Raw genomic sequence first — 25,232 nt, forward strand, 5'->3', positions numbered from 1 at the left:
GGTACAAAAGAACACCTGTAAATTTTCTGACTTTGGATAGCCGGAGGACCTTTTTATTATTCTGCATTATCTGAACAGATACGCCAATGATTAGTCACAAAAGCATAGTTCATACAAATTCTGGTTCCTCTAAAATAGAGCAATAAGGAATAATGACCTAATGGTAAAAATATATGAATTTACTTACTGGTGGTAAATGGATTTTGAAATTAGAGTAAACAGAACTCCCTGGTAGCTGGGTTAAATTTTAAGAAAAGTGAAATAGTTTCAGGTCTGCCCTTCCTTGTGGTCTTGACAGCATTAGCGTGAGGAGCAACTCTGAACTTAGCCCTACTGAAATCACACTGTAGTCTAGTTAATGGCCTGCTTGACTAATACAATATATAGACATTCTAAAAGCTAATTTTCATGCCAGTGTTAACACTATTATCATCTCTATGTTACATATTTCTCCACACATTAAGAAAAATGGCTGTAACTTTTCAATAAAAAATGAGCCACCTATTTAATTTGAATGCTGCTTCTAAGGCTACAAAATGTCAACATGTATCATTAAGTCTAAAGCATGATCACTAAAAAAAAAAGTAGAAGTAAGTAATGTACAGCAAGAAGATAAAAGAAAGGGAACAAAATAGGACACTTGGTAGAATTCTAATTGGCAAGAAAGGGAATATATTTGTAGGGTATTTAAGGACCACCAAGAATTATTTTAGATTTATACCATGAAACTTAAACTAATGTTTACCTTGCAAATTATATAATTAAAAATAGTAATTTTTCTGATTATTCATTATGTCACTAAATACTTTAGTCCTTTTTAGGCATTCCTCTTTTAGATACTATTTATAAAGTGTTCTTTGAATAAGTTACTTTAGATTTTATTGCTCATCAAAATGAAAGATTTCTTTAGGTGAATATTAACTGCATAAAAATTCCTTCTGTAAAATACTTTTTGGTGAACCAGAGAGTCAAAATGAACATAAAAGAGAAAATGTGAATGAATTAATTTAACAGAAATCAAGAATATATAGCAGACAACGGCTTGCACTTCTGTTAAGGTTTATTGTAATGTCAGAGGTCAAGGTACTAATAAGAGTGTTTGGGATGTCTGCTGCCATGAAACAAAATGGAAACTTGATTGATAGCTAGAGGGTTGAAGGGAAAGAGTGTGGTGGAGAAAGCAAAGGTCAGGGAGCCATTTCCCTTCTCTGCATGTATTAACAATCAACTCTCTCCAAAACAAAATGTAGATGATATTGATCAATATGGCATATGTTGTGCACATTTTTTATGAGTATTGTGAAATGTCATTGTATATGAAGTTGGATTAAATGTTTTACTATTTTGAAAACTGAAATAAAATAGTTTACCAAAAATGGTGGTGCCAAGTTTAAAGTGTCTGGAGTACCGTGTTTAATCATATGGTCAAATGTGTACAAGTTTTGTTCTTCACAATATGTTAACATTTTTTTAAATAAACCAATTTGGACAAAGTTATATAACATATAATTCTCTCATATTTGTTCTTTGCTTTGTAATATATATTTTAAAATTCTCTTTAAAATAGGTCTGGTTTGCATGAAGTCGAGTAGTTCAGTTGTGGAATTGGTTATGCTACTGTGTTCTCAGGTGAGTTACAAGAATATATGTTGAATTAAAAATAAAATTTCATTTAGGTTTATTTAGACAAGGAAATGATAATGGCTTTATCAGATATTTTTGGTGTAATGGGAATTTAAGTTTACAGTTTAAATTATCTTCTTATTTTTGAAAATAGCATTTAGATGATTTTAAAATAAATGCTGAATGAATTAAAGATAGATGGAAAAACAGAGGGTTCTAGAGTCATATTAAAAATATCCAGCTTATACATAACCTTGATCTAGTGGTGACTGGATAATTACTTTGCTGTATCTATTAAGGGTATAGAAACAGATTTATTTCTATACATTGTGGAGTGGCACTCTGACTCCTCTCAAATAATGGGTTTGTATAGAGGTTATGAAATGAGTGATAAATACTGTTGAATCCTTGTCATTTCTGATTATTTTTGACACGCATAGTAGATTTGGGAACATGTCAACAAAAATATTGCAGCCAACATAATAAGATTTCCAAAATAAATTCCTTAAAGTAAAACTACTTTCAGTGTTCCAAAACCGTATACTTTTTGTAGTGAATTTTAATGATTAAAATAAAACTTCATAACAACATAAAAATCATGTATCCTGTGATGTTTTTCTTTCTGTTTTGCAATTAAACAGATGAATGTTTTCATTGAGAGTTTTCTTTGTAGTCTTTTAAGAATAATATCTTGCTGGTAGTAAATTCCCCTACTTTAAACTTTAAAATAGCCTTTTTTAATAGGAAGGGTATTGGTCTAGAGGTCAAGGGTTCTGACCCATTTCAAAACCTTTGACCTTCATTTACAACTCTTATGGTTTACTTGCCTGATGAATAAGGATAATGAAAAATTAATGTTTCTTTGCATTGATTTATTTGTTTTAGTGTCTGTATTGCCAAATTTATTTAGACTGTGCCAATGGACATTTCATGAATACAAATTAAAGAATCATAGCAGGTGTGAAAAATCAATACTTTGTATTGTCAATAAAATGCAATAAGAACAATTACTTTTAGAGATTACACCTAATGGAATTTTATAATGAACTTGTGATGAGTAGTTATGTTTCTAGTAGGCTTATTATTCTTAGATTTAGTGAGAATCATGCTGTTATAACTTATCTCCACCAGCAAACTCAATTTCTTCAAAAGCTGACTGGATAAAATTTCCTGTTAAATCATGTGATTTGAAGCAATCACTTATTTATTTCTTAGATTGAAATTACCATATGCCATTTTTATACTTACATCAAATTACCCTTGACCTTCTAAGAAGCAGTAATTTACAGTTCTGGATATCCCTTCACAGGAGTATGGATTTGTTTATAATGATAAAATTGTTTCATGGGTGATTGAAATTTCACTTTGTGGTTTATATGAATTGAAAGTATTTTTGGTACATGAAAGATATTTGTATATACTGTACTACATAGTTGAATGTTAGAACCTGAAAAGATAAAGAATGACATGTTTTAATATACCTATTTATCATGTACGTCTCAGTGCTGGTTAATACTAATCTAATCAAATGGGATGCAAAGACTATTTAGTAGAGCAAGTTACATAGGTCAGAAATCCTCAACGTTTTTATTTGAGTAAAATACATTAGTGGTTATTGAAATCTTAAACATTTTTTATGAGTTCTTCAAAAGTTCCATGGCATCTCTACAAGATGTAATGCATTATGAAAAATAATGTGAAAAATGAAGCCAGAATTAGCTCCAGATGTATACAGATTGTTCCGGGGTGATAATTACATTTTTCACTTTGAATTTTCCTAATTCAGAGAGGTCAGGGTGGCAATCACAAAAGTGATTTATTTTGTTAAGAAGTGAACTGTCCTTTTCTACATGAAAGCTTAAGAGATATGAAACTGAATTTCATTTAGACATTTTGCAGATATTGGGTGGGGATGGCTTGAGTTTGATTGATAATTTTTTTTAGCTGGAGATAGGGTGGGAAGTGAAAAGCTACCATCTTGCTAAAATTTTAATTAATTTTTTTTTAGCGGAGATGGAGAGGATTGAGTGCCAAAGATCGAAAGATCAGGTCAAAACTCTTTTTTTTAATCACATAAATAATAGGATATGCTTATGAAGCTAACATCTGCAACTTTGATTTAGAACTTTACAAATTAGTTGGTGTTAATTTCATGACAATCAGCCACATTTTGTTTATTTTTTATTTGTTTTATTGAAAGTTTTTTTATTAGATGACTGTTTTTCCTGAACCCATTCAAAACATACTTGTTGTTTGCATTCTTCTAAAGATGTGTAGTCACATTTTATTACAAGAGAGTATTTAGAGCTTAAGTTTAAGAAATGAGGAAATGATCACATTTGGTGTGCTGCCAGTAAGACCAAACACGTCACTAAATCTTTTTTCTTAAAGTTTTAACTAGGATTGTATTTTTAAATATCCACTCATTCATTAAAAGTTCATTAGGCAATGTATCATAATTTATCCTATTTCAATTTTAACTTTTCTTAGACAAAACGTAACTAGAGGTAGCAAGCTTTTTTGAACAATAACCCAGCATTATATATTGATATTTTTTAGTGAACTTAACATCTATTTAAGTTTTATTAAATTAGGCTTATTCATATACTGAATCTCATATAAAATAATTCTAGAACTAATTAAGCTCCAAAGTCTGATTTAAATTCTCTTTAATTCTGTAGAATAACATGGCATACATTCTTGGGAAAGTTTGTATTCTCTGACATACAAAAAAAATTGAACAAGTTCTCAACTATATTTCAGATTGTTTTTTTAGCAAGCATGAAACTCATTTGTGCCTCCTATTTGTAGCACAGGTTTATAAACTTTTAAAAAATATATATGAATTTAAAGAAAATGTTAAATAAATGTTTCAAGTAATATTACTCCAGCATTGTATAAAGTATTTATATCTTGTTCATTTGACGTTAATATCATTTTTGAAAGAACTGACATTGCATTCAAGGCTACTTTATAATAGCGTTGTGCTGCTCATCCTAATTCAGTCTGACATACATTCCAATAACACTACCTCCCTTCTTGGGTTTAAAGCTAAATTTATGACTGTGCATTGTGAAGTGCATCATTTAAAAATGGTTTCAACCCAAAACATCTAATAAATAAATAATGTGTATGGCTACTCAGTAGTAGACTTTCTAGACTAGAAATCATTCTATCGGATACTCAACAGTTCACTATTGGAGAGGGCTGTCAGATAAATCTTGTGGTAGCTGCATTCCTGTCCTGTAAATCACATATTATTGTCTGTGCCTTCTGCCAGGTCATCTATTCTTTTCCCATTTATCAGAAATGCATACAGTATATAGAAAAACTAGAAGCACCATGTAGTGTGGCCTGGCATCCTGTCTGAGTAATTAATTACTAGCGAAAATTAATTTAAAATGCTGTGCTAGAGTGGTATGTCTTTAAAATAAATTTTATTTAAATATTAAATATGTACATTGTTCTGTTTTGGGGAACATTTCCTTTACATGAAGGAAATGACTTCAGATTTGGTTATTCAAATTTTTTCTCTGAATTATCAACTAAAAATTATTAACTAAAAGTTATGGTAATAATCACAATTCGAGTCAGATGGCAGCATTCTTATGATTCTTTTATGTCAGTTTTGTGTTTGAATTTTTACTACCTGAATGTTTTTCTAAATCTTTATAGTAAAGTGTTCTTCTTTTTCTTTACTCTCCTATAATTTCTCTTTCCTAATTCTAGTTTTCTTCTTTTTGTTTTTATCCCTTATAAATATATGACATTAACATTATTGCTCTGTGAATTTTTCCTTTTTATAGTTTTATTGGATATTTTGAGTATGATAGGTTATTAAAACAAACAAGCAACAAAAAGCAAACCAGCTTCATACTATGGCACAAAATTGTTCTTTGTTATTACGCCTAACTTTGAACTTCATTTCTCACCTCTTTGTTATTTTACCTATTCTCTAACTATGTTAAACTGTTTGAAGTTTCCAGAGGTGCAATCATATTTCTCTATCTTGGCACATACTTTTCCTTTCCTAAAATGTCTCTTCTTCAAATATGGTTACTGTTGGTTTTTCTTATTATTCGTAGCTCAGCTTAATTATCCCCTTCTCAGACCATTGTTTTTACAGTTGGCATCTCTTTTCTTAGTCCTTGTCTTAACACACATCATAGAACTTAAAATAAATTGTAAATCTAAATGTGGTTGTTAGTTTACTTGTTTATTGTCAGTCTCCTCTCTGTACCCTAGGCCATGTGTGTAACAACTATTTCTGTTTTGTCTGTTATAGTATATATATCTCTACTAAGCATAGTCTCTGGCATATGATGGCTTCTCAGTGAATATTTGTTGAATAAATAAATCATTCAGTTCCCACCTAAGTTATGCTTTCTTCTGGAAAGCTTTCCCTGGCTCCTCTCTTTTCCATAACTCAACCTGAATAAGGTACTCTTCCAGGGCATTCACCAACCCATATTATATCCCTTTCATTATTCTTTATTTAAATTGCCTATGATTTTTCTGTTTCTCCCTCTTCTCTAGGGTGGTAAGCATTGTATTTTTTCTATTGTATCTTCAACACCTAACAATTTTTCAACAAAAATGGTTATATTATTAATACATGAACATTGGCATGGATCATAAATCACTATATTTTGGCTTTTTGCCTTCTGGTTATTTGATCTTTTTCATTATGAAATTCCCCCATACTTATGGATTTTAATTATTTTTTATATTAAGTCTTCATTTTCATTAAGTCAACTATAATATCTGTGGCAGTTTGAGATTATTTATAAATCCCAAATAGAGAAAGATTATGTTTAGAAACTAATCAGTTCCTCTGCTGTATGATACCCTTTGATTATATTAAATTCAAAGGATTTAATCAATTTAGGGCTTTTGATTTGACCATGTAATAAGGATGTGACTCAGATTGAGTCCACCGCCCCCAGGTGGGTTGATACAAATGGACACTCCTTCAAGAAGACCCACTAGAAGAGAGAGAGCTTCATACACAAAACAGGAGAGAAGTTTATCATTTTTGATCTTTGGATTAAATTCATCTGTAAGGAGATCCTGTAGTATGGAACTTTGTAAAGCAGTATGGTGAGGCCACTAACTATACTTTTAGAATTTTTCATTTTTACTGTCAATCAGGCCCAGTTCAAATGTAATCTCTTCTACAGTGCTTTGTGTGGATATCTCTACTCTGATTCTTTGCTATACTTGGTTGTGATATTATTTCTTCATTTATTTACCAAACATGTATCAAATCCTTTTAAGACAAGTCTTTCCCTTAAGGAAACTGTAATCTAGTAGGAGAGACAAATACTTATAATGGAGATGCAGTTTAATAAAGACTTTAAAAGAAGCACAAGGAAAACGGGTAGGGAGTAGAGTTAGGGATGGAGTATAAAAAGTTATTTATTAATCCCTATTTAATGCTAATTTTAATTTCTGTTCAAGAGTACATCATTTCAGTTTTTCTTCACTCCTTTAAGTAAAAAATTTTCTGGGTTCCATCTATATTGGAACCAACCATCCATTCTCATAATTTTATCAGTAAAATTTGTGGATAAATCACCATGTTTTGGCCTTTTTACCTTCTAGTCTTTTGGTATTTTTAAAATTGTGAAATACCCTCATATTTTAGGATATTAAAATCCCTAAACATTTCTTCTACTCTGCCTAGTGCCTATAATTTTCCTTGTCCAGAGTTGTGATAGTTATGCTCTTGTTGATCAGTTCTCACTATTAGAATTTTCCTGTATAGCAAATCCCAGTGTGTTTATTGTGGGATGATAATGAATGTTCTGTAAAAAATGCATATAATGGTAAAATGTTTAGAAGAATGTTTTAAATACACTTAATGAGGTTTCTTTACTGCATAGTTTCTCAAGGTCTTAGTAAATACATGTATGTGTATGTATATATATATTACATATTATATCTGTATATAATAATGTATATTGTTCAATCTATAGTGGAAATAGCAATAGCATTAACTAAGCATATTTGATCATGGGATCCTTTTTTTTTTTTTTTTTAAGGAGGTACTGGGGATTGAACCCAGGACCTCATACATGGAAGCAGGCACTCCACTACATCTGCTTCCGTATAGCATCCTTTTTATGGACATAATGCTTATGACAATTTTTGTGGAATATAGTTTGAGAAAAGTTGCTGTTGCATAGGAGGCAAGGCAGAATTGTTAGAAGTGCCTCTTTTCTGGTATTATTTCTGTTTTTCTGTTTCTCTAATTAATAAACAAAGAAAAAGTTTAGATAATTTCATGAAGCACTGCAAATATTTTTGCTCCATTTAGAAGAAATTATCTCAATGACATGTTCTCTCACATTTATAGATAGTTTGGGCATCATTCCTCCTAATTTACACATTGTATCTGAAGGAGAGAACTTCAGAACTCATTATACTAAGAACTAATATTCTTTCTAAAATAAACTCATGTTTAACAGAGCATATTAAAAAATATTTCTATAGAACCTATAGAAAGTTTAATGATAAATTCAAATACTTTGATGTCAATTGGTTATATAGTTATTTCCTAATACTGGTTGAGTGAATAGCAGTTGTGTTTTTCATCATTGTTGTTGTGGTTAAAGCTTTGTAGTCACGTTCGAGTATGTAGCTTGAGGTCCAGAAACCAGGATCAGAATGTATTTTCTATTAACAGAAGTTATATATACTATTTTTGACTCAATTATAGAAATAGAACTCTGCTATCCACTTTAAGAGGTCCAAAAGAATCAAAGAAGGTTAAATTTATCTATATGCAAATGTTACTTGATACAATTTCTGATGTTACAAAATTTTAGTAAATATTAGCAAAATAAATGAATGCAAATATTAGTGGTAGACTGTGTTTAGCTATGCAGCTAAATAGTTTCTTTGACAGTGCAGTGGCTATGGCTCTCCATGTATCATCCATTTCCTTCTAAATATCTAGGATTTGAGGCAGCTCAAGACGTAGACATAATGAAAATATGAAGTCAGTATTGAAAATATTAATAGAGATTCAGAATTAAGAGTGAAGGAATGACTGAAGACTAAGCCTAGCGTTTTTCACTGAAATCTGTAGTATCCTATGTTTTAGAACATACAATTTATGAATAAGGCAATTTCTAAAAGTAATAAACAAAAAGAATCTTCCAATTTTGTGAGGGAAGAATAGGGAGGTAATTGGGAAATGGAATGTTTGTGTTCAAATTCATCAAGGCATATATAGGTACAGTCATTAAATTAAAGGATAGAGGAGAGAATTTGTTGTTCTTCTGAGATGATTTGAACAACTCAACCTTTGACATATACAGAAATTGCTCTGGTATTAGAACAAATCAAAATCTCTCTGTGCATGTATTATGTAGAATAATATACTTGTTTAATATGTTTTCTTTGTTTTTACTCTGAGGCTAAAACTTATTCCAAATCGTATCATGTTAACTTTTTTTTTTAAAGATACATTTTATTTATTTATTTTTCCAATCCCTTGTTGTTTTTCACTTGCTGTATCTTTCTCGTTTCTTTAGGAGGCACCGGGAGCCAAACCCGGGACCTCTGATGTGGGAAGGAGGTACCTAATTACTTGAGCCACCTCCACTCTGTGCTTTGTTGTGTTTCTCATTAGTTTTTTCCTCCCTGCGTCTCTGTTGCGTCATCTTGTGTCAGCTCGCTGCACCTGCCCGTCATATCAGCTTGCTGTCTTCTTTAGGAGGCACTGGGGACCTCTGCTCCCTGCTTTGTTGTGTTTCTCATTATGTTTTTTCTTCTTTTGTCTCTTATTATGTCAGCTTGCGGTGCCTGCACGCTGTCTTCTTTAGGAGGCACCGGGATCTCAACCAGTGATCTCCCATGTGGTAGGCGGGAGCCTAGTCGCCTGAGCCATATCTGCTTCCCAATGTTAACTCTCACTAGTCTTCATTTCTTAGTGTAGATACTCTGAACATTTGGTAATGGGTTATGAATTTATGAACTTAATACTATATTAGAGTTATATTCATAGTGTTAAGTTCTAAGGTAAGAGTTAAATTTATAGAAATATAAGTAGTTTAGCATTTGTCTTAAGTACTATAATAACTCCTTGAGGGCAGTTTTTCATTGTGTTTGCTCTGCTTGTCAGTATTAGATACATAGGCATTTAACATATTTGTTTTAAAATCAACATATTTACCTTACTTAACCTAATTTTTGAGTTTTTGATTATTTAAAATATTTACTTTAGGTGAGGAACAGAATTCACTCTATTAATTGCCTTGCTTGTATTCAATTTTATCTTAAACTGAAAGAGGTATGTAAGTTTCCAGCTCTAATTCTGAATTTTCTCCCTATACTACTTAAATGTTTTAAGGGAAGAAAATGATACATTCTAAATCCCTTTCACTTGATTAACTTGGGGTCTCAAAAATACTGTTGATGACTTCTGAAGAAATCAATTTTGTGCACTTAAAATTTTCTTTTGGTAGAATTATTTCTTCAAGCTACTGGCTTCAAATAGCCCAACATTTGTGTCAGTCATCACAGCTTCTAACAATGAGAATATGATAAATGTGAACCTTTGGCTCTTAAAATTGATATATTTACCTAAATAAATGAATACCTCGTTGTGTGTCAAGATTTCATAAAAGAAATAAATTTCTGTTATAGAATTTTCACCATTTTCGTTCAGAGTACCTGCATGGATACAACTTTTCCAACTGTATTAAATATTTAAACATATACTCTAATATTCTACAAATAAATTATACCATTCCCTTTGGAACCAACCATCCATTCTCATAGGGTAATTAGGGCTTTGGGGGAAACTGACTTATTAATGTTAATTTATATGCAGCATGGTCCAGTCATGATGGATATAATTTAATATTTCAACATTTTCCTAATCCCCCCCCGCCACTTTGGATATGTTTGTACGTTATGGTTAGAATATACTTATAGAAAATTAGTGGATACGAGTTGATTGTCCTTGATTTCTGTTACTGTCAGTGCTTTTGGCCTTTTGTTTGCAGATGAAATGAGAATCAATAAGAGCTGTCATTTATATTTGTTTGAAAAAAGTAGGCTTCCAGTATTGCATCGGGAGTAATCACCTATTGCACTAACAGTTTTAAAGTATCTGAAAGTAAAGTATTTGTATTAATATGGCAGAAACATTTATAGTTTAATTCAAAATTTTATAAAGATAACTTATATTTATTAGGTGTAAATGTTTGCCTTTAAACAAAAGCAAAAACATTGAAAACAAAATGAATTACATGAAAATATTTAGATTGAGTTAGTAAATGCTAATTGATCTTTTTTGAACTTGGATGCAGACTTTTTTAGAATAATAATTTGAAGCGCTTTGTTACATATGTTTGACAACTAAAGAAAGGCATAGTTTAACTTAAGGATTTATTCTCAAATACAAGGCATCCTGTTGATTCACCAGCACGCTAGGATTTAGAAAATGCAACCATTTAAGGTAAATTTTGTGAAACAGGGAGTACACCCTGTGGCTTGGCCGTCTGGTCAGTAGGATGATACCATGCTGACTATATAACTAGATCTTTGAACATTATTCTCAAGGGTGGTAAATGCAAAACAAAGTAATATCAACTGGCACTTAATTCTGCAAGTTCCCTGCTGATTGGGGTATTCAGTGAAATGGAACTCTTCCTGACAGGAAGTCAGCCTATGAGTGTGGAGACATCTGAAAATAAAGTATCCTTTAATTTGGCACCCTACTGTTTTACAACTAGTCTTTTAAACTTGGGTTTGGTTAGAGTTAGGAAAAAGGAAGAATACACAAATAGGAATATTCTGAGTATAAGGTTTTTCTTTGGTTTTAATGTAATTACGAATACAGTTTGACCTTTCTCATCAATTATTATGCATGGTTTTGCCTAGTTCTTTCTTTTTCTGTTTTTTTTTTTTTTTTTTTAAGACCAGTCTCCTGAAGTATTATAGAAAGACCAGGTTAAAAGTGTAAAGCTCAAGATTGCTTTTGTTTAAAATCAAACTATGTGATAACTTTGTGAAGGTTTAGCTATAGTCCCATAGTACTGCATTGTTTTTTCATAGATACTATATAGCAGAGTTAATATTAGCCATCCCAGTTTCTAATATCACAGATTAAATTTTTTCTTTGCATTTAATTTGTTTATGTTGATTGCCTTGCTTGGTTTTGAGCTGAAATAGTTATTTAGTACTCTCATACCCTGGCATTGTACAGTTCGAATATAATAGAATATTATGGAAGAGACATTATGCATTCATAATTCATGTATATTCCATCTATTATGCATTTTTTAACCAGGCAGTTAGTTTTAGTAAAGTAGCCATTGTACAATATGAAAGTCCAGAAGCATGTCCACAGTTTATCAAAGTAAGTTTTAACTTTGAGGTCTAAATGAAGTAAGAATCAGAACTCTGAAGGCTATTTGCTTTCCTAGTAGTCAATTCTTCACTACTTGAGATTGGCCATGTAGAGATAGCCATTGTTTCTGTCGCAATTAATGAAAGGAGGAAGGAATATGATGACTTCGATAGGTTTTTGAGAAGAGACTTGTTAGGGACTGAATCTTGACTCGAACAACATACATGCTAAATCTGAATCTCTGGTCCTATAGATGTGACCCTATTTGTAGACAGGACCTTTGAAGATGTTATTGTTAAGGTGTGCCCAAATGGAGTGAGGGTGAGCCTTAATCCAATATGGCTGAAGTCTTTATAAGCAAAGGAAATAGGACATTGAACGAGAAGCCCCTGTGAGCAGCCAGAAGCTGGAAATCAACAGAACTTGGAAGAAAAAGGAGACAACACCACAATGTGCATTGCCATGTGATAGAAAAGCCAAGGAACCCCAAAGATTGCTGGCTATCCTGAAGATACTGATCCCTGCGGGAAGCAAGTGTTCAAGCCTCTGAAACCATGAGCCAATAAATTCCTGTTGTTAAGCGAACTCATTGTTTTACCAACTGGGAAACTAATACAAGGCTGAAGCCAGAAAAACGCTGTGTTGATAACATTAGGATTTTAATAAAAAATTTTCCCTTCTATTATTAATTGTGTAATCTTAGGCAAATTACTTCACTCATTTGAGCCTCAGTTTCTTATTGGTTGTAAGTTACAATTACTAGATTCTGAATCTAAGTGTCTTAGCTCACAGATCCTTTCTAGTCAGTGTTTTTAATGCATCTTGTTTTCTCTTCATGAAATGAATTAGACTTTTTAGATCTCTGCTTCACAAATTCAACCATTGTTTTCTGCAGTATTTCTTTTTCTGATCTTACTGTGTTTATTTCCCCAATCTAATCCATTTTCATTTCAAATAATAAAATTTTAGAGCTAGAAGAGATCTCACAGATTAGCAGTTTTTGGCTTTTTTATTCCATGGAGTCAAGGTCAATGGATAACATTTTCATTTTCTGTAGGCTCCCAAAGGTGATTCCACAGTTTCCTGTGCAAGCTGTAATGACAGCTCTTTCTGGGAAAGTCAATAAAGTTGACTGAATACAAGTGAGATTGATGTCATTATAGGGATTACTACTTTAATGACTTTTTAAGGGTCTCTTTTGTAAACTTTCCTCAATATGAACTACATTACTTTAAACATGCCTCATGTGTTTCCATACTGGAAAAATACTTATATAACAGTTAATCTAACTCACTGATGATCAAAATTTTTTTTCTTGCCAAGTATATTCCTACCATTAACAGTTGCTTATTATGATGATTTTCAGTGTGAACCCTTTAAGAATATGAAGGGAGGGAAAGATGAAAGGTAATATTTGAAAAGAGGTTTCTGGGAAGTGTATTTGGCCCAATGGATAGGGCTTCCACCTATCACATGGGAGGTCAGGGTTCAAACCCAGGGCCTCCTGACCCATGTGATGAGCTGGCCCACGTGCAGTGCTGATGCGCGCAAGGAGTTCCCTGCCACGCAGGGGTGTCCCCCACTTAGGGGAGCCCCACGTGCAAGGAGTGTGCCCCATAAAGAACCGCCCAGCGTGAAAAAAGCGCAGCTTGCCCAGGAATGGCACCGCACACACGGAGAGCTGATGCAGCAAGATGACGTAACAAAAAGAGACACTGATTCTGAGTGCCACTGACAAGAATACAAATGGACACATAAGAACACGCAGTGAATGGACACAGAGAGCAGACAATGGGTGGGGGGAGGGAGGAAGAGGAGAGAGAAAAAAAGAAAAAAAAAAAGAAAAGAGGTTTCTGTTAAGAATCAGAGATTCTGACCCAATTTATTTCTAAGTTAGTGAAATAGTCTTTTTCCCCTTGATTTTACCTCTTTCAGTACATAGTAGACAAATTTCCTTATATACTTGCCTGTTTATGTATGTTTGCTTTTCACAAGAACCTGTAGTTGTTTTACTCTTTTGTCAAATTCAAACTACTCTGCCTTATTTTCAAAGTATCTAACAACTAATTTAGTTAATACTTATTTCTGTGCTGTCTTGTAAACACTATTCATGTATTTGACATATATGCTTTGTATGCCATGCTGTCTCCTGGACGGTTTGCAAGAAAACAAACCTAACCCTAAATTTTTCTACATTCTCCTGGCACTCTCCTTTGTATAGGGTGCTTTTACTTTTAGTGTGTATGCAAATGTTTACTAATGTCTTGAATACTGGATATATGATGTATAATTTTTTATAGTTATATACTTCTGAAACTTACTTAGAAGCTCAGGTTTTCATTAAGCATTTAATTGAAACAGCAGTATTGTTGTCTTAGCTCTGCTGGTTTTTCAGATTATTCTGGTTATCAGATGCTACAAAATAGAGGGCAAATTTAATTTTGGTTTCTTATTGTTTCTTTTTCAGAGAAACAAAATTTACCTATTCCTTTATTTAGAAAAGTTTATAAAGTTGAGCTTTCAGAGTTGCTGATCTTTTATCTATTCAGAAGGTCTGCTTTTGTCCTTTATGAAGGACTAGTCTAAATTGTGAAAATAGGATTCTATTTGATAGTGCTGTGTTACGTTAAAGAAGATGAAAGGAGATTGGTCCGTGGAAGTGCAAAAGTAAAATAATGGGGAAGGATTTCTTAAAGGAGCTTTGCATTGCTTAGTAGTCTCTTTACCAAGTGAGGACTGCTGCCTTACTTATTGAATAGTTGGCAACACCATTTTTGCTTTTCTGCTATTTATTAGAATTTGCTCAGTGTGATATCAGCTTGTCACCAGTAGCTCAAATGCTATAGTTTTAGTTTATTGTAGTTTGATAGGCTTTATTCTTACCAAATTAAATCAGATTTCTGAAACTGAAAACAAAACCAATCATAACCCAATCACTAGTAAATCTAACACTTGGAATAGAAGTTAGTTAACTTTATTCGCATTAAAATTTTTTCCATCTCTTGCCACTAATTTTTTTTAAAAGTTTTATTTCTTTTGAATCATCTCCAATTTGTTTGAACTTCTTAGTAAAGTTTACTTTTCTTCAAGTTGTTTTTCCTGTTGTTTTAATTTAGTTTATTTAGTGTGGCAGGCCAAAAAATGTCCCAACCTCCATCCCCCAAAGATATCCAAATCAAATCTCTGTAATTTTTTAATGTTAACCCTTTTTTGGAGAAAGGGTCTTTGCAAATGTGAATTAAAATAAGGATCTTGAGAGGAGGAGATAATACCATTATAAGCATCCTCATAAAATAGAGACAGAAGGAGATTAGACAGATGCACAGAGGAGAAGGCTTGTGAAGACAGCACAGGGAGATGTGGCCATACTCTAGGGAATGGTGACAGCTACTAGAAGCTGGAAATGGCAAGGAGCAGATTCTTCAGTAGAGCCTCCAGAGGAAGTAGGGTCCATGAAAATGATTTTGTGTTTAATGGCCTCCACAATTATGAGAGAGAGAGAGAGAAAATTCTATTGTTTTAAGCCACCAATTTTGTGATAATTTGTTACAGGTGTCACAAGAATCTAATACATTTAGTATTGCTTTGAAGATCACTGGGTGTTCTTAATGGCACCCTCCACTGCACCTGGCAATATTACTGTCAAATGTTTGTTAAAGAAATAATGTCTATTGAATGGAAAATTGAGTTAGATGCTATGGAGGACTCAAGGAGACAGAGAGCCTTACCTTTAAAATGTTTCACCATAGTTGGACACAAATTCCAATTTGTGAAGTTACTGCCTGTATTAGTGAGGGTTCTCTGGAGTAACAGAACCAAAACGATATATATAAACATATATACACCCTAAGAGATTTATTATAGGAATTGGTTCAAGTGACAGTGGTAATTGGCAAGTCTGAATTCCTTAAGGCTGGTCACCAGGTTGGAAATTCTGTTTAAATTTACTTCAAATTTTCCCAGGAGAAGCCTGAAGTTGGAAACTCTGATGAAAATGTCAGATTCCCCAGGAGAAGCTGGCTGCTGAAGTAGAGATAGGAACTCTTTCTCCTTTCTGACTTCTGAAATCCTCAGTTCTTGCTTTAAGACTTCCAACTGATTGGTTGCGGATTCTCCCCTTATTGCTGAGGACAGTCTCCTTTGTTGATTGTAGATGCAATCTTCTATAGATGCAATCAACTGACCTATGTTATAATTCCATGTAAGGAATATCCTCAATTAATAATTAGGCTTCCTTGACCCAATAACTGAACACTATAACCTAAGCAAATTGACACATGAAATTAACCATCACACTGACCAAAAAAAAAGTACATGCAAAATAATCTAATATTGCATGTATTTCTGATAGAGATGAAGTTGATGGAGATAAAATACTACCAGGGATATGGACTGTTGATTATTTGTTTCATTAGTCCTGATATGTTTGCTCAGTGATACCAGTTTATCTAGTATTTTGTCATAACTACTATTTTAGTTATTTTGTAGGTCAAAGAATGGCCTGTATATTTATATTTATCCATAAGGTGTCTTAGGACATTTGTTTTAAAATTATACTTGGTATCAGCTAATATCTCATTAAGTATATTGATAAGTGTTTGAAACAGTCACTGAATCATTCTGTACTGAAAGGTCTTATTTCTTTTCACCAGGAAACTTGTATGCATTCTGTGATTTGCTATAGGTTGTAGCTCTTGCCAACTACAAGATGTTACTCTAACAATATTTATATCTTAGGTAGTATATGTTTAAAATCAGAGACCAAAACTTTACATGTAGATGTAGTATAAGGTCTGTAAAATTTAAAATTCTAAAGATATTTATATCTTAGGTAGTATATGTTTAAAATCAGTGACCAAAACTTTACATGTAGATGTAGTATAAGTTTTGTAAAATTTAAAATTCTAAAGATATCATCACTTCATAGCATAATCATAAAAGGCACCTTATTTGTTCCTAATGAATGTGAAATGAATGTGATATTATTTATATTTTTCATTTGAAGTTAAACTTTGAACATCAAAATTTAAATCTCATTTTTTATTAACTTTAAGAATTTCCTCAATGAAAGAATAGTACCAGTTTACAGTGGTCACTGTTCAGACTCCAAATAGTTAAACAGTGGGAGAGTTTTCTGCTTTTAGTTAAAAAGTGCTGTTTGCTATATGGCTTATTTACTACATGTTTAATTCTTAATGTTGTGTGCTGTGGGATTGGGCATGCAAAAGTCAGCGGAAAGAGATCTGGTTTTTACATCTAGAGCTATTACTTGCTGTACAATAATAAAGGCACTATTTTATTGGGTTACTTGTAATTAACTTCAGCACTAGGCATTCATATAAATCAGTCGTAATCTGTTTTCTTTAGATTTTTATTCTTTTAAAACTGGTTTAACGTACTTGCTTTCTGTTGTCTTTTTACATATGGATTGAGGTTGTAATTGCTTTTTGGAATTAGGCTGTCAGAAGCCAACATACACGTGGAGCCAAGAAATGCTTGAGATGACTGAATTTTATATAACATTTTATACAGATTTGTTATTGAAATAAATATTTTGTGGTAGTATTGTTTTTATGAAATGTAACCATTTTATTCACTCATGTAAAAAAAGTGTCTAGCTATTCAAAACTTAAAATGGCAAGAGTTATTAATTAGAAATTGTTTACCATTTTCATGGTTTCCAAAATCCTGACAAAGCAAAGATATGCAATTTCTTTCATCTCCTGTTTATAAATTTAATGATAGTCTTCTTTTAGACATTTGACTCATTTCCTGTTTTCCATAATATTGTCTGATAAATACCATTTCATATATTGACTAATAATTTATATAATTTTGTGCTTATAATTTTTTAAAAAGCTTAAAATGGAGTAAAAATTAAGTAGAATTAGACTTTTTTGGTTAAAGAAAGAAACCTCCAGAGAAACACATATTTGTCTGGCTTAAATAATAGCATATAGTATTTCAAACAAAATATTAGAACGTATTAGAAAACTTTGTCTCTAAAAATACCTTCATATGGAAAATGTTTACAGTGGTCTGTAGAAAGAATTTAGAGGTATAAGATCATTTTATTTTTACCTATGATGTTAAAATCTTGGTTATTCTCTTAAAATGAATGTGCTTGGTGTGTTGAGGTGGTAAGGGGAGGTATTAAGAAAACTGTTTCCAACCATGACCTGAAGTAGTGCTTTTAACATGAATTCAGTTGGTAAATAATTTTATTAAAGTGGAATACATTAGATATTTTAGAAATCTTTTAAAAAATAATGAGCTGTTTTATATATATAAATATGAATATATATACATATTTTTTAGCTTTTTCTTTTGAAGTAATTTCAAACATACGGAACAGTTCCAAAAATAATTTCAAATTCCACGGAAAGAACTCCAAACTACCCCTACCTCAGATACCTGATCCACCAATTTTAACGTTTTGGCATCTTTGCCTTATCATTCTACCTACTTATCTATGTTTCTGCTTACCTACCTAACATTTGAAAGCAAGTAGCATGCATCATATTCCTCGACCACAATACTTCTGTGTACATTTCCTACACAGAAGGATATTCTCTTAGGTAATTACCTTAAGTGCAGTTAAGTTCATTAAATTTAACATTGATAAAAAACTTATATTCTGTTTTCTGATTTTTTTCTTATTTCCCAAGAGTGTGCTTTTGAGCCTTTTCTCCTCCATTCTTAGATTCTGTACAGTATCATGTATTACATTTAATTGTCATTATCTCGTTAGTTTTTTCCTTTCTTTTTTATTTTATTGTGGAAATATACAATATAAATCTTCCTATCCAAACCCCTCCAATGCATACCATTCACTAGGATTTGTCACATTTACAATGTTGCAGTACCACCATTCTTTACTATTATGTTCCCTTCACTTCAAACAGAAACCCTTTGCTCATTTTGTATAATTTTAACTCCCGATTGCCCCAGCCCTCTACCCCTGAAAACCTGTACTCTATTTTCTATCTCTTTGAGTTTGCATACTAATATTTTCTTTGTAGTTACTATGGGGCTTAGACCTAATACCCTAAATCTGCAGCAGTCTCTCTTGCTTTGATACCAAATTAACCTCAATAGTGTACATATATTATGTCCCTAAACCTCTTTATTCCCCCACCTTTATGTAGTTCTTTTCACAAATTACATTTTTATACATTATGAGTCTAAAACCATTGATATATCATTATATTTTATGCATTTATCTTTTAGAACCTGTAAGAAAGTAAAAGTGGAATCACAGACATACAGTAGTCCTGGTATTTATATTTACCCACATCATTATCTTTACTTGATATCTTTATTTCTCCATGAGGCTTCAGTCATTTGTCTAGGGTCCCTTCCTTTCAACCTGAAGAACTCTCTTTAGCATTTCGTATAGAGCCAGTATTGTGGTGACAAAGTCTCTCAGCTTTTGTTTATCTGGGAATGCATTAATTCTTTCCTCATTTATGAAAGGTAGTTTTGCTAGATATGGATTCTTTGTTGGCAGTGTTTTGTTTTCAGCAGTTTAAATAGGTCTTTCCACTGCCTTCTTGCCTCTGGTTTCTAAAGAGAAATTGGCTATTAATCTTAGTGAAGCTCCCTTGTATGTGACATGTTTCCCTCTTGAGGTTTTCAGAATTCTTTTTTCACCTTGAGTATTTAACAGTTTATGACATAATGAAATGTGGGTGTATATGGTTTTATCCTCTTTGGAGTTCATTGAGCATCTTGGATATTTATATTCAGGTCTTTAGTTGAATTTGGGGTGTTTTCAGCCTTTTAGAAAATATTCTTTCTGCTTTTTCTCTCTCTCTTCTACTGAGTTCCCACAGTGCATATATTGGTACATATGATGGTGTCTCACAGGTTCCTCAGGTTCTGTTCACTTTTTAAAATATTTTCCTCTTTTTGCTCTTCAGCCTGGATAATTTCATTGATCGTATCTTCAGGTTCACGGATTCTTTCTTCTGCCAGCTCAGTTGGCTGTTGACCCCTCCAGAGTGTTTTTTCTTTTTAAGATTTATTTACTAATTAATTAATTAATTAATTAATCCTATCTCTTCCCTCCCCCAGATGGTTCTCTTGTCTGTCTGACAATTGTTTGCTTGCCTTCTCCAGGAGGCACCAGAAACCGAACCCAGGACCTCCCAAATGGGAGGTGAGTACCTAATGGCCTGAGCCACATCTGCTTCCCATGGTTGGCGGTGTCTGCTGGCTTGTGGCATCTGCTCGTTTAGGCGTCTCCTCTTTATGGCAGGTGCTACATCTAGCTTGTTGTGGCAAGTATGATGTCTAGCTCATTGCAGCAGGTGCAGTGTCTGCTCATTACTTTAGAAGTCACTGGAACCTGAATCCGGGTCCTCCCATGTGGTAGGTAGACCCCCAATTGGTTCAGCCACATCCATTTCCCTAGAGAGTTTTTAATTTCTGTCATTATTGTCTTCAGCTCTATTTCATTCCTTTTCATAATTAACTCTATATTCTCTTTGAGTTCATCGGTTGTTTTCCTGATTTCCTTTGGTTCTTTGTCATGTTTTCCTTTTTGCTCTTTGGGCATAATTAGGATCATTTTGTAAAAGTCTTTGGTATGTTGAAGTTTTGATACTCCTCATTGATGATTTCTAATGCTTTTTTAATGCTTTAATCTTTTCCTTTGTCTAGCTTATTACTTCCTGTTTCTATATGTATTTTGTAATCTTATGTTGAAACCTAGCCATTTTGATGTTTTAATGTGTTATCACTGGAATTTGGACTCTGAGGCATCTCTTCTTTAAATTCCATTTGTCTAGTGTTAGGACGAATGCCAGGAGTGAAACAAACAAACAAACAAACAAACAAACAACAAAAGGAAGAGGAGAGAAAAAAAAAACCACTTTCCCATTCTTTGCAGATTGACCTGTGGGATGCTCTCCTTCAGAGATTATTTGTACAAAATGAGATTGCAGGTGTTCTTAACCTTTTTTGTTCCACGGACCCCTTTACCAGTCAGGTGAAAACCATGAACTTTTACTAAGTCCACACTCTACTGTGTATTATTTAATAAGTATATCACACCCATACTAACATGTCCCCACAAGAATAATTTTATTTTGAGTTTGAATTCAGGTTCATGAACTCCTGGTTATGAACCCCTGGATTAGAGACTATCCTGAGGTCAAATTGTAGAGTCCTCCTTGTCTTTTCTTGTTTTTTTTATCTGTTACATGCACTTTGGCCTAGAAATTTCCATGTTTAAGCAGATAGGAATGTCTCCTCTTCTCTAGGAAACTGTTTCCTCACATTCCTGGTCACTACACTGTTAGGTTTTGTAGCCAGCAGTCCCTTGCCCCCCAAGTAACATGACTTGACTCTTCTCCCACAGTGTTGTGTAGGAGAGCTCTTAAAACTGTTCTACATGCAGGGCAAGTTCTGGGACTGTGAGTTCCTCAGATCACCACTGGACAGACTGGACCACACATGCACGCTCCCAGCAGTTGTACGAGATGTATGCTGCTCCCTCTGGAACTGGGACTAGGGATCCACATTGGGCATGTGACATCTCTGCACTGAGCTGGTGAGGGATTGAGGTGGGGCCAGCCAAGACACCAAGGAGATCCTACCACTTTAAGTAGGTTTTTTCTTGATTCAGTGCTCAGTCTGTTATTGTTGATCTTCTACTATTTTCTGGAGCTTTGAGAAAGATGTTTCTGCCAGTTCTTGCTGGTTATTCAAAGCTTCAGGGATGGAACCCTGAAGTGTCTCACTTTGCCATCTTGATCAGGGTGGGCTGCTGCCACCTGGGGTGGCCTAGTTGACCTCTCTACTTTCTGCTCTGCACCTCCTCCCATTTTATATAGTTTTAATGGAAGTCTTTCATCTTTCCCTTCCAACAGTCTCTAATGACCACTCCTTGTAATTTCAGTGAAGGTTTTGAGATTCCCTACAGACTTGCCTTAAGACCTCAAAGGGAAGCAGTTGCCATATGTCTGAAGAGCTGGAATTTTCAAACAGACTGACCATATACTAATAAGACATGTTTATATAGTTCCTGAATATAAATTATATAGGCTTAATGATGATCATATGTTGAGAGTTTGTAGCTGGAAAGGTTAGAGAAACTTTTGTCACCTTTATTGATGTCAAGCTTTCTGTACTGATGAGTAAGAGATCTTGTCTACATTAAATTGGTGCTAGTTTGGAAATTGCTGAAAGATCATTATTGCCTGAAGAATATATATTTTCCTGAAAAAGCTTAAAAATAGAAAGGCACTTGCAAATATATTAATTTTTAAATGCTTCACCAGAGCAGCAAGGGGATTATTGTGTTTTCAATTGATTATTTACAAATAATTAAAAAATATAGTAATTACATAACTCACTTCGTGACTATCTTAACATTTTGGATTTTTAAATCTTTGCATTTTATATATTTTAAATCACACCATCAATACCTTGAAATAATAAATTCTTCATATGTAGCACATATTCAAAAGTAGTCCTTAAATAATAAATTATAAAACTGTACAATTTGCTAATCAGACTTTGAGTATTTCCTTTTCTCTCCTTTTATAAACCTTTCGATATCTGTATATATAATGTATAATATATTTCATTTATCTGAGCCATAATATTTGTACAAACTAGAAGCCCATGTTGGCTGTATAGGTTCACAAAAACAAAGGTTTCCAAAACTTTCCATATGGCAATATTCTATTTTGCTATTTCATGAATTTTTTTGTTTTGCCTTCTAAAGAAACAATGTGCTAAAACCTTTCCTTTACTATTATGTTTTATTCTTTTCTGATATATGGTTACTATAATTTGAGTTAGATATTCTGTTGAGAGTGCTGACAGAAAGTGCAAACACTGTTGAAAAGTTCTTGATAGTTTACTCTGAACACTTAAGATTACTCTATCTTGACCTTGAACAAGTTCTCTCAAATTTTGACCTTAGCCTTGTGTATAATGTGCTTCTCAGTTGTGTGATAATATGTTGCCTTCTTCACTTGAGCTCCCACTTCTGTTCTGCTCCCTTGACTACTAATACCAATTCTTTCCCTTATTTAGGTAATTTGAGCTATATCCATCTAGTCTGATTAATTTTATAAAACATATAAAACAACAAAATCTTAAAAATTACTATTGATTTTTCATTGGAGAACACAACCTTTATGTTTACATATTTTTATAAGGAGAATGAAGCACTTGTAAATGAATTTAGGTTTTGGTTAAATCATTTGTCATTCATTTTGTTAATTTTAATATAAATGGTCCAAAGATTAAGAGTTGAGAAAAAGGGGAATATTTTATTGCCAATAAAAGTAGAGGTAAATTTAGTTTTTTTGGTAGGACATGGAACACTTACTTTAAAAATATACAACTTCCTAATAGTTAATTTATAATACATGTGTATTTTCATATATTTGATATCAGTATTTCTGAAACTTGACTTATTATTCAGAGGCATTTTAGAATAATTTTGAATAGATATCTATTAAGGAAAATTATATAAAGTATTATTTTATATTTATTCATTTCCTTTTCTTTTCATTTAGAGTATATGATTTAAATTAGAAGTTTTATCTTACATTAAGGTAAAACATGTTTATTCCGTTACAAATCCAATACTATAACATTATTTAAGTTGAAAAACAACAGTTCACAGCCTCAATTCTCACTGTCTCCCTTGATTCTTACACTATGTAAATAGCCACTTCCATACCTTTTAGTTTTTCTTTCTGTGGGGTCCTTCTATGTTTCTGAATAATATGCTTAAATTGCTAGTTCTTGGCTTTTTAATTTAAGACAGTGTTTAAGCCAGTCTTTCGGCTTTCATACTGCTTTCTCTTTTGGTTTCCCTCTCTCCCTGCTTTCTAGTATAGTTTACATTATTGTGACACTGAAATTATTCATGGCAGAACTACAAAATGCACCAAATTACATATGCTTGCTTGTTTTCTCCCTCTTTCCCCAACACATCTTGAATCAATAATTTCCTCTTTTTTTTTCATTTATCCAAATTTCTGTGCAGCCATCACAAATTTACCTCTGAAATTCCACTGGTATCATGAAACTTACACCAATATGGTGACACCCACCAGATATCTATTGGTTCAATTTTTTTTCTTGGAGATATAGTTCCTGGAGTTCTCCATTTTCCTATTCCAACCTGAACTCATTACTCTTTAGGTCTGTACAAAGTTGTAATAGTGAGGCTTTTAGCATCAATCCAGAATTTACTTCATCTGTCTCATATGCTGCAGTTCCTGTCTCTTGTGTCCCACTCTAGCCTTCTTTTTTCAAAGTTTACACTCATTCAGTTTTTATTGATCACTTTCTACATATGTGTGAGTCACTCTTCTTACCCTTGGATGATAGTAGTAAATAAGAAGAAATCCTTACCCTCATGCCAGGAAAGACAACTTTTTAAAAAATCTGATGGTACTAAGAATGCCATGGGAAAATTAACACAGAATATGAATGGATGATGGTAGCGAGATATTAATATACATTTTGATGAGGTATATCCCTTCTCATTTTCGAGAAAGATGCATGAGGAAAAAGTTTTTTGACTTTGCGTGTTGGAAAATACCTTTATTTTACTTTTACAATGATTAATAATTTGGATGTGTTTATAATAGACTGAATATGATTTCCCTCCAAATATTTTTTCTCTGTATGCTTATAGGCTGTCTTTTAATATTTAAAAGTATTTTTCTTGTATTTTATATGTTGTTTAAAAAACTATCTGTATTAGTCAGGGTTCTCTAGGGGAACAGAATCAACAAGAGATGTCTCTCACAGTAAGAGATTTTATCAGTCTCTCACGTGACCATGGGGATGCACAAGTTCAGGTCCTGCAGGCAGGCTGCAGCGAGGAGCTCAAATGAAAGTCCAGTGAAAGTCCTTGTTGAGTTCTGGGAGACGTTGACTGTCTAAAGATGAGCTGGGAAATTCTCAATCAATGCTGGAATCACTTCCCCTTTTAAGGCATTCAATTGATTGGATAAAGCATCACTCATTGCTAAGGGCAATCTCCCTGATTGATGTAATTGTAATCAGCTATCTATGGTTTACCACTACAGTAAAGTCAAGGGTGACTAAAGTCCATAAATGCCCTTGTATTACAATTAGCCCAGTGCTTGCTTGACCAAACAACTGGGCACAATTACCTGGCCAAGTTGACACATTAGCCTGACCATCACAGTCCACCCCTTGTCAACTCCGCAACCGCACATATTACCTTAAGCCATACTTAGTC

At 33.0% G+C, this 25,232-nt stretch overlaps 1 protein-coding gene across 4 annotated transcripts in view; it reads left to right on the plus strand.

The window, feature by feature from the left end:
- LRBA (LPS responsive beige-like anchor protein) overlaps positions 1 to 25,232 on the plus strand; it is an 891,557-nt gene that overhangs the window by 245,977 nt on the left and 620,348 nt on the right. For all 4 annotated transcript variants that reach the window (XM_058282502.1, XM_058282620.2, XM_058282452.2 and 1 more), the window contains exon 34: positions 1,568 to 1,629. In XM_058282502.1, the coding sequence (XP_058138485.1) occupies positions 1,568 to 1,629 (62 nt within the window). The remainder of the gene's footprint in view (positions 1 to 1,567; positions 1,630 to 25,232) is intronic.

Source organism: Dasypus novemcinctus, chromosome 1, assembly GCF_030445035.2.
Source record: "Dasypus novemcinctus isolate mDasNov1 chromosome 1, mDasNov1.1.hap2, whole genome shotgun sequence".
NCBI classification, from domain to species: Eukaryota; Metazoa; Chordata; class Mammalia; order Cingulata; family Dasypodidae; genus Dasypus; species Dasypus novemcinctus.